General features: G+C 40.0%; 1 protein-coding gene across 2 annotated transcripts in view; it reads left to right on the top strand.

The window, feature by feature from the left end:
- The window catches only part of CRYBG2 (crystallin beta-gamma domain containing 2), a 239870-nt gene that overhangs the window by 202326 nt on the left and 17257 nt on the right, over positions 1 to 20287 (top strand). For both annotated transcript variants that reach the window (XM_073616145.1, XM_073616146.1), the window contains 12 exons: positions 356 to 403; positions 584 to 702; positions 3691 to 3859; positions 4476 to 4615; positions 6142 to 6268; positions 6381 to 6416; positions 7623 to 7759; positions 7863 to 7989; positions 8220 to 8362; positions 9131 to 9257; positions 12127 to 12159; positions 18101 to 18213. In XM_073616145.1, coding sequence (XP_073472246.1) covers positions 356 to 403; positions 584 to 702; positions 3691 to 3859; positions 4476 to 4615; positions 6142 to 6268; positions 6381 to 6416; positions 7623 to 7759; positions 7863 to 7989; positions 8220 to 8362; positions 9131 to 9257; positions 12127 to 12159; positions 18101 to 18213 — 1319 coding nt within the window. The remainder of the gene's footprint in view (positions 1 to 355; positions 404 to 583; positions 703 to 3690; positions 3860 to 4475; positions 4616 to 6141; positions 6269 to 6380; positions 6417 to 7622; positions 7760 to 7862; positions 7990 to 8219; positions 8363 to 9130; positions 9258 to 12126; positions 12160 to 18100; positions 18214 to 20287) is intronic.

Below are 20287 nucleotides of genomic sequence, written 5' to 3'. Positions count from 1 at the left end.
CCAAAGCCTGGCCAAAAAACTTCCAGAGAAGACACCCCTCTGTCCTGCCTTATAGCTAGGATGTTCCTAGCCTTTACTGCTCACCCCCAACAGCACAGGAGTAAGCTCTTTCTCAGATTCTTGGAAATCAGGATGTATGTCATCTCTGGGAGTTTTTTTAGCCAGGCTTCGGGGGGTATGTAAATGGACGACATCTAAAGCAGGAGCATTATTTAACTGTAGTCAAAGCTGCACAGTTTTTTTTTCTCATCTTACATAGGCATTTTTTGTAAAGATAAGCTATCCCTTTCATAATTGTAGCTTTCAGGAGCTATTGGTTGGTAATGGTGTTTTTTGTTTTTTTGTTATGTTTTAGCAACACCCAGGGAAAATTCATGGAAAGCTGAATCCAAGACCAGGAAAGGTAAAGGTCTAAACAGTTCCTTTACATTTGTGGGTCATAACAAATAGTCTTAAGAAAAAAGCAGCAAAATGCATAAACAAGACATTGTTCTAGCATAACTGTTATACAAGTTAACTGTTATACGAACGTTACTTCTCATATTTGGAACCCCAGTAACGTGGTTTATTTTTTGATTAACAGATCATTTTGTTTTCTGAGCCTGGGTTCAGGGGGCACAGGCATGAGATCTACAGTGATGTGGGTAACATGAGTGATTGGGAGTTGCAGGGAACAGTCTCTGTCTGCATTGTGCGAGGAGGGTAAGTTCAATCAGCAATTACATACATATATACATCACCAACAGAGAAAGAGAAAGCAGATTGCATTACAGGGTAAAACTTGATATCATAAAGCAGAAAAGTAGGCAGCTTCAGGCATCAATTTCCTAGTAGAGCAAACAATTATGTCACTGTACTAACATAATGATATCACCAAGCACATTGCAGGGCACAGTGGGAGCTGTTGGTGAATTTAAAGCTAGGCTACACAGGCAATAATTTGAATCTCTTAAGCAGCCCATACATTCATAATTTTTTTTTTCATTCCTTCCGATTCCCCCATCCTCCCCACTGTGGTATTATGTTCTGACAGTCGGGAACCTTCCCCGCCTGTCAGAATGTAATGATCAATGCTGCCAGCTGTAGCTGGTGGCAGTGATCGATGGAGAAAAACCCAAAAGGCTGGTTGTACAGAAGTTGATCAGTAGATCAGTAAATTCTGTACAACTAGGGTGCCCATTCATGACTTGAAATTTGGCCGGTTCCTGCTAAACCGGATGAATTTCGATCCATGTATGCCTGGCTTTAGTAGCAGGAGATTATCCTGTTGACAAATGCCTCATTTTAAGCATATTTAAATCAGCGTGCTGCAAATGTTTGATTAAATCTCAGCTCTGGGCTCAAATATAGCCTGTAGAGAGTGCAGAGGTTTGGGAGGGACACAGAAGTTCCATTCCATTTTAGGCTTCCTAGAGAAAAACTCAGGTGGATATAAGACCGGTCCTCCTGCACAGGGAGAGTGACTGGTCTTTATTAAAGGAAACTCCTGCACAAAGGCAAAATGCAGGAGCTGTTTCATGTTAACGTTACTGCAAAGACCTGGAAGAAATACTCAAAGGGCACCAAGATTCACGTAAGAATACACACCTCTTGTATTTAGTCAATATTTGTTTAGCTTTTATAATCACTGCCTTTGTAACATACTGATGGCAGGGCCTGTATTCAGTTATTCTGACACCAGTAACTTCAAGCTTTAGTTACCCCCACCTTCAGATAATCATATTAGAAAGGCATGTCACCTAAGAAGACCAGAAATTCCATGATTTCTGCCTAGATATCTGCCTAGTCACACTTTTCCCCATAATCTGCCTCTGCTACTTTTTCCTTCTCACCATCCGTGACACTGTTGTAATACATATGACACATGTCAGTAATGAGCGGCAACTATATACAGAGCTTTTTTTCTGAGAGAATAGGTGCAGGAACTCCTCCCTGAGTCAATTTGTGTCTCCATCCCTTACCCAACATCCAAGCACTACCCTTGGTTCCACTACCTCCCAGTAGGACCCCTTTAGAATAGAGACAAGTATCATTACATCGTGCTAAGTAATTTGTAGGGACTTGGTAATAATAAGCAATAAAACAGATCCCCCGCAGCCAGCAGCAATAGACCCCCCCCAGCAACAATGGAACCCAATGACAAAATACCACCCTAGCAACAATAGGCCCCCAGCAACAACAACAAATCTCCCAGCATACAACACCAATAGACTCTCCAGCAGCCAGCAACAATAGACCCCTTAATCAACAGTAGATCCCTTCCAGCAACAATTGACCCCCCATCAACAAAAGATCCCCCACCATTCACAATAAACCGCCACACAAAAATAGATGCCCTCCAGCAACAATAAATCCCCCAGCAGCCAGCATCAATAGACCCTCCATCAAACCGCAATACCTCTTATCATTGCGCACATTCAGTGCTGGAGGTGGCGGAACTGCGTTCCCCCACGTTCCATATATATACACTACCGTTCAAAAGTTTGGGGTCACATTGAAATGTCCTTATTTTTGAAGGAAAAGCACTGTACTTTTAAATGAAGCTAACTTTAAACTAGTCCTAACTTTAAACAAATATACTCTATACATTGCTAATGTGGTAAATGACTATTCTAACTGCAAATGTCTAGTTTTTGGTGCAATATCTACATAGGTGTATAGAGGCCCATTTCCAGCAACTATCACTCCAGTGTTCTAATGGTACAATGTGTTTGCTCATTGGCTCAGAAGGCTAATTGATGATTAGCAAACCCTTGTGCAATCATGTTCACACATCTAAAAACAGTCTAGCTCCTTCCAGAAGCTACAAAACTGACCTTCCTGTGAGCAGATTGAGTTTCTGGAGCATCACATTTGTGGGGTCAATTAAACGCTCAAAATGGCCAGAAAAAGAGAACTTTCATCTGAAACTCGACAGTCTATTCTTGTTCTTAGAAATGAAGGCTATTCCATGCGAGAAATTGCAAAGAAATTGAAGATTTCCTACAACGGTGTGTACTACTCCCTTCAGAGGACAGCACAAACAGGCTCTAACCAGAGTAGAAAAAGAAGTGGGAGGCCGCGTTGCACAACTAAGCAAGAAGATAAGCACATTAGAGTCTCTAGTTTGAGAAACAGACGCCTCACAGGTCCCCAACTGGCATCTTCATTAAATAGTACCCGCAAAACACCAGTGTCAACATCTACAGTGAAGAGGCGGCTGCGGGATTTTGGGCTTCAGGGCAGAGTGGCAAAGAAAAAGCCATATCTGAGACTGGCCAATAAAAGAAAAAGATTAAGATGGGCAAAAGAACACAGACATTGGACAGAGGAAGACTGGAAAAAAGTGTTGTGGACAGATGCCAAAGGTGTGCAATGCTGTAATTGCTGCAAAAGGAGGATTCTTTGATGAAAGCAAAGTTTGATGTAAAAACAATGTTATTTCAAATACAAATCATTATTTCTAACCTTGTCAATGTCTTGACTCTATTTTCTATTCATTTCACAACGTATGGTGGTGAATAAGTGTGACTTTTCATGGAAAACACAAAATTGTTTGGGTGACCCCAAACTTTTGAACGGTAGTGTATATATATATATATATATATATATATATATATATATATACAGTGTTTATATATAATTGTTTTAGTAATTTTTGGTTTTGATTATTGTAATAAAACAAATGACGCCTAGATTTAAACTACATAGGTGGCTTCTGTATGAAAAACCACAATTCCGTGGCAAGCGTGTAATGCTAACAGAAGGTGATACTGATCTGCCCTGTCCTTGGGAGGTTGAGAAAGCAACATCAGAAACACTCTTAAATGATACAAGGAAACCCAAATTTTGGATTGGTTCATTACGTCATGTAGTTCGGGTGAGTACATTTTTTTTAAATAATAATGACAGATACCTTCCCTCTAGATGCATTATGTGTATTTTATGTCATAATGTCTTTTCCTACCTTTTTTGTCTACCCCTTCCCCCTAGCTTCACAAGTACTCTTTCATAAAACTCTGCATCTCTTGCTCCAAGCAGTCAGTTTTTGTTGAGTTTGCAATTATGAATTACATGCCTAGTCCATCAGAAAGGAGTTCAGGACAGAAGTAAATGCTGTCACTAATTATGACTTAATGAACAGAAAGGTATTTTCTTAAGACTCGTGATTGTGTAAAATGGTGTACATCTGTAAAGTTAGCTTTTGTGGTCGGTGCATTTGCACAAATTAGCTAGATTCACAATTCACATATTCTCTGCCTAAGTTCCATGTGACCAAGGCAATTTGGTGATCCTAATTTTTTTATTTATCTTCACTGTGAAAATAATTTTATGAACAATTTATTTCACTTTTGGATATGGTGTGAGGCCACCCATGTGACTGAGCATTGTTCACTTTTTGATCAGATCTGCTTTAATAGGATATAATAAAAAGTCACATGGTGGTAGGATACATATCTCATAGACTACCTAAATTTGGTTTCCTTCATATATAGGATTTTCAAGTTCCACAGATAAGTCTGTTTACGGAAGACAATGGAGAAGGCAATAAGGTGACAATCACTGGAGCCACTCCTGATTCACGTGTACATGGCTACCCAATCAAAACAGAATCCATCATTGTACACAAAGGACTGTAAGTATCTGCAGCACAAATGGTGATTGCAGGTGAAGTATATGTGACTAAGTGTCAATGTGGTGATAAAGGTTTAAAGGTGTAGTAAAGTCTGCCCACCTAGACATATCATATCTGTAGCACTCACTCTTGAAGGAGCCACTGTTTTCTCAGGTCCCCTGTTCCCAGTGCCCATGATTCTAAAAGAAACACCACACTCACCAACACACCTGTGGCTTTAAATAGGCTTTAATGAACAGGCCCTGCAGGGAAGTAATGAGAGAAGCAACCAACAATGATAATACAACTCAATAGCGCATCTAAAGCAGCACACAATTGTAACAAAGACAATATATAACAGCAATATATCAAGGTGACCTGACTGAGAGTTCAAGAAACCACTGGCCAGTGGGTCTAGAGTTATCCAGTGCTGAGGCCCAGAGTCTCCCACACTTACTTTCTCACACAAGACAGAGTATTTATAATCCTATGGGAAAAAACTAAAGGGTGCAAGGCCAATGCTCTCCACAGGCAGCAACTTTAAGCAGCAATAACATCAGCAGGGTCAATATTAAACAAGTGGCCAAAGGGCCTTCCACCACTCCCAATGATTCTGATGCATTTTCTTGACCATGGTGAGGGGACACTGCACAAACAGGGCTTTCCCCTCAAGCAGGTATTGAATGAAATTGTGGCCTTCCTCCTCCATGGAGTGCTCAGCAGCACACAGTACCTTTAGTGGCGCAGTCTCTGGCAGGAGCAATGCAGCAACACAGCATCTGATGAGCACAGCACAGCTGTTTTACTGGGAGTTCACATTAGATTATTCCATCAGATCCTTTTTTTCCTAACAGACATCTTATTTCTTAGGCCGTATATAGGGTAATCAAAACATTTTTGTTCAAAAACTTTTTATTGGTATTTGAGAGGTCATTTTTGTCTCCAGAAATAGGAAATAAACATGTAAAAGTATTGTTGGTCATAATATAGAGCATGAGGAACTTGGCTTTGTACAAAATAGGTTGTCAACAGGAACAATACATCAAAAGGTTTTTTATTTGTTTTTATAAAGAGGATTACATTTGAATAAGTCACATAAGAGAATACAATGAAAGGAATGAATGACCAATTGTTATTGACAAATTATAGTTATAGTCACATGAAACAGCAAACATTTTGTAGTCAGTTTTAGGGTACAGCCAGTTTCTGAGGGCCTATTCTCCCCACAGTGTTGCAGCAAAGCAACACGCATTACATGTGTTGGTGCACTGCCTTGCCACTACCTGTGAAAAGCAGACAAGTGCATTGTCTCATGTATTGCATTTTGCTTCAGAAAATTACAGTCTGTCCCATTTTTACATGTAGTGCATTTCAGCACATTCATTTTAAATGAGCTGTTCAACCCATCTCACTGCAATGCAAGTCAAAGCACCACATTGCATGCATTGCAGCACACAGTGTTGTGCTACAGAGTGATCACATATATTAAAGAAGACTATAAAGTGAGTTAAAGAGTATTGGTGACTGTTTTTGTTCTCTCTTCACAGCTGGCTGGTGTACAGCAAGCCATTTTTTGAAGGTGATCCGTACATACTAGAACCTGGGGGGTATCCAAACAGGAAAGCTTGGAACGGGCAGGACTCACACTTGTGTTCCTTGCAACCTGCACGAATTGTAAGTAATGTCTGCATTGCACTTACCCTCTTTTCAATCCAACCATAGGCTATCTCCAGTACACAGTATAACAGTACAATTCTATATAATATAAATATACATTTTTTTGTAGGGAGGCCCCACCGTCGAGAAACCTAACGAACCTAAGGTTAGTATAATTAGAGACGTAGTATAAAACTGTGTGTGTATGTGTCTGTATTCAATATTTCCAAGATCTAAAAAAATATTCAGGAAAGGACCCTAATGTGCAAGTATACGTGAAAAGGTTAGTAATTATTTTACTACCATATTTACAAGAACATTGTTCTAAATCAGTTTCTGTGCACAGTAATCAAAGTATGGCTATACTTATGGCTTAGTTTTATCACATTAACTTTAAACAGCAAGGACTGACACATTTTTTCTTTTATTACAGAGGGTATCAGTCTATGTCCCATAACTAATTAGTGGTAGTGTAACCAAGGTAGCGGTTGAATTTTCCCTTTTGGCCTGAACATGCACTTCTCTAGAAGAGCTTGTTTTCTTTAGAAGACAAATATTACCCTAATTATATGTGGTTTGGTTATTATGTGGCTTCTAGTTCCTGGCTGCTAAGACTCAGATCATGCACAAATGGGTTATCATCATCTCCGTTATCATTTCATGCTGACCTTGCTCTCTGAGAGTTTTGTTTTGGCAGAGAAGTTATAAATTAAGGTTTACCCATAACTGGGAACTCGGCATAACTCTGCATAATTTTGCAAGAACACTCTATAATTGGAGGAGAAGATGGCAACATGGTCATATGACCAGCCTCTCCTCTTTCCAGCACTTTTATTTTAATACTCATTGAAATAAATGGGTCTTTGCTTGTCCGCAGTAAGATCATACTCCTGCTTTATCAAAACACCCCTATACAGTATCTTTGCAGGTCTAAAATAAGTTAACCTATTACTTCTCAGGCGTCCTGTTACAGTATCATGTTCGCCCATTGGTCTCTCCTCTGGCAGGGAAGGGCTTCAATGAATGCCTAGTAATGGATATATACCCCATCCTTCCAGGCAGTTTTCAGCAAGCATGCTCCAAAACTGAAGTTTGGATTTTTTTTCTAATTTCCAACAAGTAAAGATTCAATCCTAATTCTTTTGGTTCTAAGACTTGCATAGGTTAACATGGTATTTGACAGCTGAATTACAGGGAATGATTAGCCTGTAAAGCCTGGGCCTAGTATGCAAGAGACTTTAGGTACCAATCTGAAAACAAAAACCACAAAATACTTGTGTTTCAGTACTGTTGTTTCCTTACAAATGTTTTAGTCTAGGGTAATTCCCACTTTAAAATGTTAAATTGTGCAAATGTAATTCCTCTCTTGCAGATTCTTTTATTTAAATACCCTGGGTTTCAGGGTCCTGTTTGGGAGGTCTCCAAAGACCTGAACTCCCTGCAGGATGAGCTAAACAGTGATGGAGAGTGTCTCCTTACGGTGGGATCAGTCAGAATCCTGGGAGGGTGGTAAGTAAACTACACTGACTGATACTCATATAAATAAATAGCTATTTAGCAAGTTTTTACTAACATGAAGTGGCTGCTTTTAATTTCATTTCTGCGATTGCAGTTGGGTAGGATATGAAAACAAAGGTTTCCATGGTCATCAATACCTTTTGGAGGAAGGAAAATATAAAGATTGGTCTACGTGGGGTGGATATTCTGAAGAACTAGGATCGATTCGACATATTTGTACTGTGAGTTAAAAGAGAGAGCTAACAGCATTTGCAAACATATCTTTAGTTAATTCTACTGTAATGCAACTTACATACATGATATTTTTTATATATATATATATATATATATATATATATATATATATATACTGTATATATATATATATATATATATATATATATATATATATATATATATATATATATATATATATATATATGTAAAATCAAAACCTGTTCTTTACTCTCAGGATTTTTCGGAGCCTGAAATAGTGCTGTATGAGCAACCTGGCTGCTCAGATGGTCCTTGCTTACGCCTAAATGAAGCATTATCAGATATCGAGTTGGCTCAGTATGGGACCAAAACAGAATCCATCCATGTGTTGAACGGAGTGTGAGTCTCTTCAGGGAAAAGGGGGTATAGTATTACACTGTATGGCCAGATATTTGTTGACACCTGATCATCACACGTTTTTGAGCTTGTTGTCCCCCCACCATTTAGCTAAAAGATGATTTGTGTGATCAGGTTGTAAGAATGCTGTTTTTACAGATGTGCTGTAGGTGCAGCAACCATTCTCGCATATTATACTATGGTCAGTTCTGCCACTAGGTGGTAGTATTACTTTAATACTTGTATAATTGAATGTTCTTCCTAGTGGAACTACATCTTTAGGATGTAACTTCCTGTCTCTCTGTGTTCCTGTTGTTTTCCAATAAAACAAGAAAGGCTCAGCCATGTGTCCAGCAACAGCATGACTGGTATCTGTAGCAGCTTTCCAAAATGGGTAATGGCATTGGACAAGAAGACATGACTCAAAATTGACATTCTAATTTGTCCCAAAGTTGTTCAATAGGATTGAAGTCAGGGCCACTCAAGTTTATCTACACCAAACTCATCAAACTATGTCTTTATGGACTTAGCTTTCTGTAGATGTCAGTCATGCAGGAACAGAAACGGGCCTTCTCGTTGCTATAGTATTAACAGTGTCCTTCTATGGAAACACCTAAACTTCAGAATTTGGAGGGGAGTCCAAATACTTTTTGCCATATAGTAGGGATGATGGTCAGATGCCTACAAATATTTTGCCAAACAATGTAAAGTTTTTATGTTGTTCCAGTTTTGGTCATTTACTGCTTACTAAAATGTAATTTAAAACTGTAGGTGGGTGGCCTATGAAAATGTTGACTTCTCAGGAGAGCAGTACATTCTGGAGAAAGGAATTTATCACAGTTATCAAGACTGGGGAGCCAAAGATAGCCGCATCTGCTCTGTACAGCCAGTGCTACAGGTAAGGTCAGAAAGTAACCAGAATAATGGAATAATAAAGATTCTGATTTTTTCCAGCTAAAAAAGATACAATATGTGCTGCAATCACAGAAACTCGACAGTTTAAAGCGGGTTTGACCATTTGACTGCCAAGGATGAGTTGGTTAGGGTATTGTACAAGCTCACCTTGTTTCAAAATGTAACAGCAGAAGTGATTTGTGCTCTGTAAGCAACTCAGTGATAACTTCTACAACCTGCTCAGTGTGCATTAAGAAGATTGGTCCTGCAGCAAAGCGGTAAAAGTGTGCCTGTTGTACAAAACATTCATCAGCATTGAAAGCTATTAAAATAAAACAGTAGTTGTTTTTTTTCTGCCTTTTACATGAAGAAAAATTATTGGTTTGCTAAATCAGAGTTTCAAGACATACGTTTTTCAAAATCCCATTTTAATCGCTCTGATACAGACAAATAATGAAAACAGATATTAGTTCTGTATCCAGCCATAGCTACTAGCATGCAGGAAAAATACATTAGACAAGTAAGTATTGCCAGCATGTCCTGTCTTTAGCTAAAGACTGTAATGCTATAGCATAACAAGCTGAGACTTTAGAAATGTGATTTGAACACAGCTTCTACACTGGAGGCTTTGCAGAAACAAATTTAGAATAGAGCATAAAACAGAGAACAATTAGGACATTTCAACAGCACACAGCTAAGCTGCAGCTACATACCGCATGTTCAAATGCTGGCTAAAAGATTAGTGACAGCACAATATAGCACAACCTTCCAATGCAAACAGTATATGTTAACTATCGTTGTGTAACCTAACAGTTATAAATCACTCCAAAATGTTTTCTAGTCAAAACATAGTTGTCAAATTTGGTAGGTTGCTTTGGCTAAAATAGAGACTTTTGAGACTACGCTCTAGGGAGTTTCTATTGGATTAAGGTTAGATAATTGGCTCAACCTTTATATAACCATAAGTAACTGATGCATTATTACCCAGGCCAAATTTAAGAGAATCAGTATGTGTCACTTAAAGTGGAACTAAACTCAATTCAAGGCATGCCATAAATAATAACTGTCATAGTTGCTTGTGTTCTCAGCAGAACTCTCAAGGCCTTAAATGGTTGGTGTCATAACTGATCACATGAGCTGCATCATGGAAACTGCAGATCAAACAGAAGATAAGATGGCAGCTTCCTTGGCTGTAAATGATAAGCGGGGTCACTTCTGCTTTAACCTCTTCATGGCCGCGCTATAGCCGAAAGACGGCTACAGCAGCGTGGTCACACATTGCCGGGAGGGTGTCTATGGACTTCCTCCTGTGATCGCGCTGTCCGCATGCCCCCTCCACTGCGCATCAGCAGCGATCCTTAGGACACAGCTGATCACAGATCAGGGTAAAAAGCCAATCACAGCGTCTCTTTACCATGTGATCAGCTGTGTCCAATCACAGCTGATCACAGTGTAAACAGTATTTGCTCGTGCTGACAGCACGTGAGGAGAGGAGAGCCGATAACTAGCAAATCCACACAGGGGACATCGACACTGATAATCAGGGCACTGATCAGGGCCAATTAGTGCTGTCAGCCAGTGCCCATCAGTGCTGCCAGTCAGTGCCTATCAGTGATGGCTATCATTGCCACCTATCAGTGCCCATCAGTGCCACCTATCGGTGCCCGTCAGTGTCCATCGTTGCCGCCTATCAGTGCCACCTATCAGTGCCCTTCAATGCCCATCAGTGCAGCCTCATCAGTACTGCCTCATCAGTGCCGCCTCATCAGTACCCATCAGTGCAGCCTATCAGTGCCCATCAGGGAAGCCTATCAGTGCCCATCAGGGAAGCCTATCAGTGCCCATCAGTGCAACCTGATCAGTGCAACCTCATTGGTGAAGGATTTAATTACTTATTTACAAAATGTTATAACAGAAACTAAGAAAAACTTTTTATTTTATTTTTTTGGTCTTTTTTTGTTTGTTTAACAAACAAAAAAAATACCCAGTGGTGATTAAATACCACTAAATGAAAGCTCTATTTGTCTAAAAAAAAATGATTTTGTTTGGGTACAGCCTAGCATAACTGAGCAATTGTCATTCAAACTGTGACAACGCTGAAAGCTGAAAATTGGCCTGGTCAGGCAGTGGGTGAAATTGCCCAGTAGGCAAATGGTTAATTAGGCTATAAATCTGACTAATTTGCCTACATGTATAATTTTACGTTTTTAAGGACAAGACTTTTAATTGGTACATTGTTTTAAAAATACATTTTCTTTTCTGCATATGCTGTCAAATGAATATATTTTTACAGTTTTGTGGCAGCTGCTGTTAATGTGTTTATTGTACCCCTCTGTGCAAGGCACAATGATAGTTCACCTGGCAGGTTTGTTATGTACATAAACCCATGGGATCACTAGGATTGGTTGTCATAGTGATTACATAAACAGGAAACAAACAGAAGGTTCCTGATTTTTAGTGTTGTATAACAGAATGTTTGTTTGAGGCAGCTGATGTTATGTGGGTGACTTCAGGGTCCCCATTTTTGTAGAGTGTTTTCTACAAGAATAAGTGTACATCTATAAAAAAAAAGTATAGTAATTAAAGCACAAAATCCTTTAGGTTACAAAAAGTACCTTGACCTAAAGATACCTTGAAAAAGAATATTGTAAGATACGCGTTATCAATATTTGCATACTTTAAGGTCAAAACTAGAACAGTTGTACTTGTGTGATGATGTATTTTATTAACATTGCTAGTATCATAACTTAAAACTGTAAAACACCTACATTGCTTGCAAATTATACTATATTAATGCTGGTGTTTATGTATTTTAATGATAGTCTTTTCTGAAGTCTTTTTTATTTTATTTCTTCCTGTGTTCCTTTTTACAGGTTGGAGGTCAGAGTCTTCAGTATTCTCCTAAGGTGTGTTTTGTGTGTCCTTGTGACTAGCAATGTTTATCAGGATCATAGGATTTCCCTTAAATTCTACACAGACTTTTGGACTTTATGTAATAAAGTCAAAAGATGCTAGTGTTCAGTTATCAACAGCAGTTAATCAGAAACATACTTTCTTGGCTAACCACATTCCATTCCTGATTGAATTACGTGGGCAACTTTGCTCTTTCACTATGTTATTAAATAAGTAATTTGAAGGTATTTACAAACCTTGTTGTTAATTAGAGTGAACCTGTGCTCAGATAATGCAAATTAAAGTACCGTATATACTTGAGTATAATTCGTCCCGAGTATAAGTCAAGGCCCTAATTTATCACAAAAAAATGGGAAAAACTTATTGACCCGAGTATAAGACGAGGGTGAGAAATGCAGCAGCTACTGTAAGTGGAAAAAGAGGGTCAACAATGCCCATCTGCAGCTGTATACCTCCCTGTGTCCTGTGCATGTGTCATGTGTCCTGTGTATATGTGCATGTGTCATGTGTCCTGTGTATATGTGCATGTGTCATGTGTCCTGTGTATATGTGCATGTGTCATGTGTCCTGTGTATATGTGCATGTGTCCTGTGTATATGTGCATGTGTAATGTGTATATGTGCATGTGTCCTGTGTATATGTGCATTTATAATGTGTATATGTGCATGTGTCCTGTACCTGTGTCCTGTGTATGTGTGCATGTGTATGTGTGCATGTGTCTGTATCCTACCTGTGTCCTGTGCATGCCTCCGTGTGCCGCTCTGCAACGATCTGCGTGTGCTATTACTATTTGGCGGCCATTCACTGTTCAAAAGCCGCGCCTCCTCCTCGTCCGTGATAGGCAGAAAACTCCATTTCCCAGCAGTTAGCGGTCAGCCTATCACGAACATTCTCTCATCCTCATACCACAGACGAGCATGAGAGAATGTCCGTGATAGGCTGTACACTGATTGCTGGGAAATTGAGTTTTCTGCCTATCACAGATGAGGAGGAGGTGTGGCTTTTGAACAGTAATTGGCCGCCGAATAGTAATAGCACACGCTGGCCACCGTCTACCTGCATGACACAATGATCATGTAGGCAGACAGCAGTGACTCGAGTATAAGTCGAGGGGGGCACTTTCAGCCCAAAAAAAGGGCTGAAAATTTCGACTTATACTCGAGTATATACCGTATATACATATTCTAAACAAGCAGTACAAGCACTTTTAAACAAGCTCTTATTCGCCTCTGTATTTATAGGCATTTTGGAGAGATTAATCTTCAAAGTTCACAACAGAGGCACTGAAATCACAACTCCTATCCCCTTATTTTGTTTGACAGCAGATACTTGCCAGCCCTTGAATGTAAACAAACAGCAGGTGCAATTTACATACCTCCCAACCATCCCTGAATGTCCGGGATCGTCCTGCAAACTGAAGGCTGTCCAGCTGCCCGCTGTCCCGCAGCTACAGGCAGAATCCTGCAGGCTGGTTTTCACACTGGATGTGAAAACCTTCTTTGATTGGACCTTCTGGCTGCTTTTCATCATGATGATTGGCTGAAGCTCATAGCAATCATCCTGTACTGGCCACTCACTCTGTGCTGTGGGGGTGGGGTCAGATGCTGATCTATGCTGAAGACAAAGAGGCAGGTGAGTGTGTGCCTGATAGAAAAGTATCTGGAGTATAGAGAAGCCGTGGCACTGTCCTGGCAGATGGTAGACTGATTTCAGATGAAGCCTGTGCCCAGAATCTGATCAGATCATTGGAAAACAGAAGCTGGGCTCAGGCTGCAGACACAGTGCACCACTCGTTCTGTTTGCTTCTTCTGTACAGGACTCTGCAGGAGGAGATAAGGACAGTGAGTGCTGAGAATGGGGGAAGTGTTCTGTATTGTCTCAATCTGAATTGCACTGTTTATGCAATCTCTCCTAAACTCTCTGTCCACCCCCATTCATCCTGAATCCTGAGCTCTCTCTGTGCACCCCCATCCCATCCCATCCCATCCCATCCTGAGGTCTCTCTGTGCACCCCCCCATCTCATCCCATCCTGAGGTCTCTCTGTGCACCCCCCATCCCATCCCACCCTGAGGTCTCTCTGTGCACCCCCCTATCCCATCCTGAGGTCTCTCTGTGCACCCCCATCCTGGGTTCTCTCTGTGCATTCCCCCCATCCCATCCTGAGGTCTCTCTGTGCACCCCCATCCTGGGGTCTCTCTGTGCATTCCCCCCATCCCATCCTGAGTTCTCTCTTTGCACCCCCATCCCATCCCATCCTGAGGTCTCTCTGTGCACCCCCCTCCCATCCTGAGGTCTTTCTGTCTCTCTGTGCACCCCCGTCCCATCCTGAGGTCTCTCTGTGCACCCATCCCATTCTGAGGTCTCTTCTCTGTGCACCCCCCCCCGTCCCATCCCATCCTGAGGTTTCTCTGTCCACCCCATCCCATCTTGAGGTCTCTATGTGCAACCCCCCCACCCCTATCTTGAGGTCTCTCTGGACATGTGGTGCCATCCAGTGCGCTGCGTGTCTTCATAGGTCAGAATGTATTAAAAACATAAGAGTTTCTCAGTCTAACTGTATTCAACTAGGTTACATTCAATAGCTCCCAACTGTTACTGATTTTGAGGGACTATCCCTCATTCGGAAAAATGTCCCTCTTTCCTCATCATTTGTCCCTCATTTTGGTCTGATCTATATAGTGTATATAAAATGCACTACTTATCTTTCAAAAAAGTTTCCCAGTGTTAAACCTCTTATCCAATTTCTAAATTACTGTATTTGTAAATTCCAAATGCCAATATAAAGGAATAGTAATGATAAAAAGGATTTGTTGGGTTTAACCATTTTTTTTTGGTAAAATTCTCCTTTAAGGGGGCATAGTAGGGGGTGTGTCATATGCCTACTTAATTTTGCTAATAGGTGTCCCTCATTCCCATCCCAGAAAGTTGGGAGGTATGCAATTACTACACAGTACCTGCAGCTACAGAGGTCAGTGATGGCTTGTTTTTAATCCGTTGGACAATTTGACCGTGTGTGGGCTTCATCGGACCTGCAGTGGACCTTTTCTGTCGAAAATGTGATGGACTTTAGATTCAGAACATGTTTCAAATCTTTCTGACGGACTCGAGTCCGGTTGAAAAATCGGTTCGTCTGTATGCTAGTCCGATGGACGAAAACCGACGCTAGGGCAGCCATTAGCTACTGGCTTGTATATAATGGTGTTCCGCGCTTAGGACGGGCTTGTGACCGAACTGCAGCCCCCCTAAAAGAGAAAGCACCAACGGTGCGATCCGATAATTATGTAGTCTGAAGAAATAGGGGATTGGCGCTGTTCACTGATAAAGAATGATAATAAATAAATCAATAAATTATACAAACTCCTAACAAAAGGAAAACATAACACCCCAATACTAGGTGGGTAAGACGTGTAACACAATGTGAATTATTATTAGAAAATAGATATATGTGCTGAAAATAGTCAAAAAATGTGCAGACTACCCAAAATACAAAAGTTTTTGTACAAAATAAAATTAGTAAATAGAACTCCAAGCATTACCAAAGGTGAATGATCAATCAGGTGTGTATAAAAAACACAAAGAATATATATGTGTGCATTGAAAGGTATGAGTGGGTATACCTAAAAAGGGGAAAAAACACCGTGTTGCCCACTGAAAATTAGTATGTGTACTAGTGAAGCTGAATAGTGTTGAAAAAAATGTGAGAATATATATAAACTAAAAAAGGATGATCGGCATGTAGTGTGCAAACAATCTTAGTGCACAAAAAGAATCAAAAACGTGAAAAAAACAAAAAGTAAATGAGAGTCCAAGCAACCAGATAAATTATTTCAAAAAATATATATATAAAAAATATATCCGTGAATAATAAAAAAACAGTTCTTATGCAGCAAGCTGGTGTATCTTCAAAGGTTGCGGGTAGGTCTGTCCCAATGAGTATATGCTGTCCCGTGTGGAGTCCCCTCTAGTGCCCCCACTCACCGGAGTGCCCAACCCCTGCAGGGGTAATGAGCATGTAGATGATCCGATGATCCAAGCGGTTGGTGTCCCCCTCACCACCTAATTTCCACCTGTGTCACCCGATCGCTTTCAAAAGGCATCCATCCGGAACAATTACCATGTGCAGGGAGAAGAGAAGAGCCTCATAGTGTGATTCCGAATATATATTTATTAAACTCAATTAAACAACAAAAAGAAATGAATAAAATAAAATAAAAAACTCAAAGGTTAAAAACAAATAGCACTCTGCCGGCTGGCTCCACGTGAGAAGCCGCAGACAGTGCAGTGTGAGCGGCTTGCGTTCCACAGCCGTCTGCCGGAACCAGAAGTGCAGGACAAAAAACAGAAGTGAGAAAGGACGTATGCGTACCAAGAGGCCACGCCTTACGCGTTTCGTCATCAAGACGTCATCTGAGGCACGCCTCAGATGACGTCTTGATGACGAAACGCGTAAGGCGTGGCCTCTTGGTATGCATACGTCCTTTCTCACTTCTGTTTTTTGTCCTGCACTTCCGGTTCCGGCAGACGGCTGTGGAACGCAAGCCGCTCACACTGCACTGTCTGCGGCTTCTCACGTGGAGCCAGCCGGCAGAGTGCTATTTGTTTTTAACCTTTGAGTTTTTTATTTTATTTTATTCATTTCTTTTTGTTGTTTACTTGAGTTTAATAAATATATATTCAGAATCACACTATGAGGCTCTTCTCTTCTCCCTGCATATGGTAATTGTTCCGGATGGATGCCTTTTGAAAGCGATCGGGTGACACAGGTGGAAATTAGGTGGTGAGGGGGACACCAACCGCTTGGATCATCGGATCATCTACATGCTCATTACCCCTGCAGGGGTTGGGCACACCGGTGAGTGGGGGCACTAGAGGGGACTCCACACGGGACAGCATATACTCATTGGGACAGACCTACCCGCAACCTTTGAAGATACACCAGCTTGCTGCATAAGAACTGTTTTTTTATTATTCACGGATATATTTTTTATATATATATTTTTTGAAATAATTTATCTGGTTGCTTGGACTCTCATTTTCTTTTTGGTTTTTTCACGTTTTTGATTCTTTTTGTGCACTAAGATTGTTTGCACACTACATGCTGATCGTACTTTTTTAGTTTATATATATTCTCACATTTTTTTCAACACTATTCAGCTTCACTAGTACACATACTAATTTTCAGTGGGCAACACGGTGTTTTTTCCCCTTTTTAGGTATACCCACTCATACCTTTCAATGCACACATATATATTCTTTGTGTTTTTTATACACACCTGATTGATCATTCACCTTTGGTAATGCTTGGAGTTCTATTTACTAATTTTATTTTGTACAAAAACTTTTGTATTTTGGGTAGTCTGCACATTTTTTGACTATTTTCAGCACATATATCTATTTTCTAATAATAATTCACATTGTGTTACACGTCTTACCCACCTAGTATTGGGGTGTTATGTTTTCCTTTTGTTAGGAGTTTGTATAGTTTATTGATTTATTTATTATCATTCTTTATCAGTGAACAGCGCCAATCCCCTATTTCTTCAGACTACATTGGCTACTGGCTATCAACTTCCTTATTCTAGTCCGGTCGTACGTCATCATGGTCGAATCCGTCAGACTTTGGTGTGATTGTGTGTAGACAAGTCCGATCCGACGGAAGTTCATCGAAAAGTCAGTCGAAAGTCTGTCGAAAAGTCAGACGTGATTCAGTCCGTCGAAAGTCCGGTCGTGTGTACACAGCATTAGATTTAAAATAAGTTGCTTGCAGTAATGTTTGATGAGATTTACAATAGGCCATTATAAGTGTGCCAGAAAATATCTTCATATCTGAAATTTAGTTATTTAATATATTCATTTTCTTAAATGCCCCAAACCTGATCATGATTATATTGATACATAGATACACAGTCCTAGTTACTTCTCTGTTTTATTAGATTCAGCTATTTTCTGAGCCTAACTTCCACGGTGACTGTATGACCATTGTAGAAGATCACTCATTGATCCCAGAATCCTTCTCACTGCAATCTTGTCGGGTAGAAGGGGGAAGGTAAGACTGGATTTGTAAATAGTTTAATGCTCATAGATATGCAGATTATAATGTAAATGGAAGGTACAGTAAAATATCACTGCCAAATTTTGGCTTGCTTTTAATTATTCCAGCTTAGTTTATACTGTACACTTTCAGTTTTGTAAACCATGTGTCTGTGAAGGCTTTCATATATCCAAGTCATGCTGTATAGATAGCTGTATTTAATCACATTCAGTTGGACCTGTTTTAACAGTAAGGACTTTTCACCATGCAAAGAAAAGGGTTCCTCAATTCAGATGAACTAAACTTAGGAAACTACCCTGAAGAACAATCTTCAATGTTACAAAACAAGTCCATTTGAATGTGACTTCTACTATGTGATATATACAGTATGTCCACAAGGTGGTGCTATAAATACATTCCGAAAGTTACAAAGATTTTCTCCTACTTATTAGACTCTAAAGTACAGAATGAGCAATAAAGTTCACTAGTAAGATCTCATCTGGAATATGCAGTTCGGTTTTGGGCGCAAAAGGATATCGGGGAACTGGAGAAAGTGCAGAGAAGGGCAACCAAACTGATAAGAGGCATGGGGGAGCTCAGCTATGAGGAAATATTAGAGGAACTGAATTTTTTCACTCTTGAGAGGAGGAGAGTAAGGGGGGATATGATCACCATGTATAAATCTATAAGGGGTCCATATAGTGAACTTTGTGTTGAGTTATTCACTTTACAGTCAACACTGAGGACAAGGGGGCACTCTTTATGTCTAGAGGAAAAGAGATTTCATATCCAAATACGGAAAGGTTTCTTCACAGTAAGAGCTGTGAAAGTGTGGAATAGACTCCCTCCAGAGTTGATTCTGGCCAGCTCAGTAGATTGCTTTAAGAAAGGCATGGATTCATTCCTAAATGTACATATTATAACTGTGTACTAACATTTATAGGTAAAGTTGATCCAGGGAAAATCTGATTGCCTCTCTGGGATCAGGAAGGAATTTTTTCCCCTGCTGTAGCAAATTGGATCATGCTTTTCTGGGGGGGGGGGTTCGCCTTCCTCTGGATCAACTGTGGGTATAGGATTGTGTATATGGGATTGTATGATATATTTTTTTTTTTTATGGTTGGACTGGATGGACTTGTGTCTTTTTTCAACCTGACTAACTGTGTGTAACTGTGTAAAAAGTCAGAACTCCAACTCCTCCTATGCCACAAGTACTAAATTGTAGTGAATTTTATCAAGATAAGGTTATTTTGCAATGTATTTGCTGTAATGAAAAACAGAAGGTTTTTGTTGAACGTGTACTGTTAGTATAAAGTTTTTGAATGTATCAAAAACTTTTTACTGGAGAGCTTTCCTTCACACAAAAAGTTATAATTGTTATTAATTTTATCAGTACAACAGTAACCTGCAAAATCAACCCTTTGTGTTTAATTTGTTCTGAAAAATAGCAGTGCAATTCCTGGTATGTACTGTAGGTGTGCCTAGGCGCTCCTGTTCTGTAGTCTCATAGCTGTATATCTGCAGTATGGGATCTAAGGCACTGCTCCCTCTTGGCTGCTAGTCTCAGGAGATTTGGAATGAGATTTGGTGATGTCACTATTGTGCTGCTCACTGATCTCTTTGCTGAAGGCTCTGACATAAAGAGGCAAAAGCCATCTACCAATATGGTTGTTGCACAAGAAGTTAGGCATCGAGTCACAGTACACACTTTAAAAAGCTTAGCTGCTGACTTTTGGAAATAGTCAAAATTTACATATCATCAACAGCTCTATTTATTCAACTAAGGCTGCATATTTTGGGGAAAGAATTAGTACATTTTAAACAGCTGATTATGATGGCACCCATGGCTTGATTTCTATCACTGTAGGCACACAATCTTTGCAGCCCAAAGAAACACCCCTTTGCTATTATCATCTTTTTTTCTACAGAGCATTTTCTGTCTTAGTAGTCCTAGCTTGACTTACAAAAAATGTGACCGTTTGTAATTTAGCATCTCTAAGATGATTTAATAAGGTGAAAAAAGTGTGCCAAAAAAAGCTTATCCTTATCTTCATCCAAGGTCCATCATCCCAGTCTTTTAATCTCCAGT

Source organism: Aquarana catesbeiana, linkage group LG02, assembly GCF_042186555.1.
Source record: "Aquarana catesbeiana isolate 2022-GZ linkage group LG02, ASM4218655v1, whole genome shotgun sequence".
Classification (NCBI taxonomy): Eukaryota; Metazoa; Chordata; class Amphibia; order Anura; family Ranidae; genus Aquarana; species Aquarana catesbeiana.
This window is presented reverse-complemented; position numbering and strand designations above follow the sequence as displayed.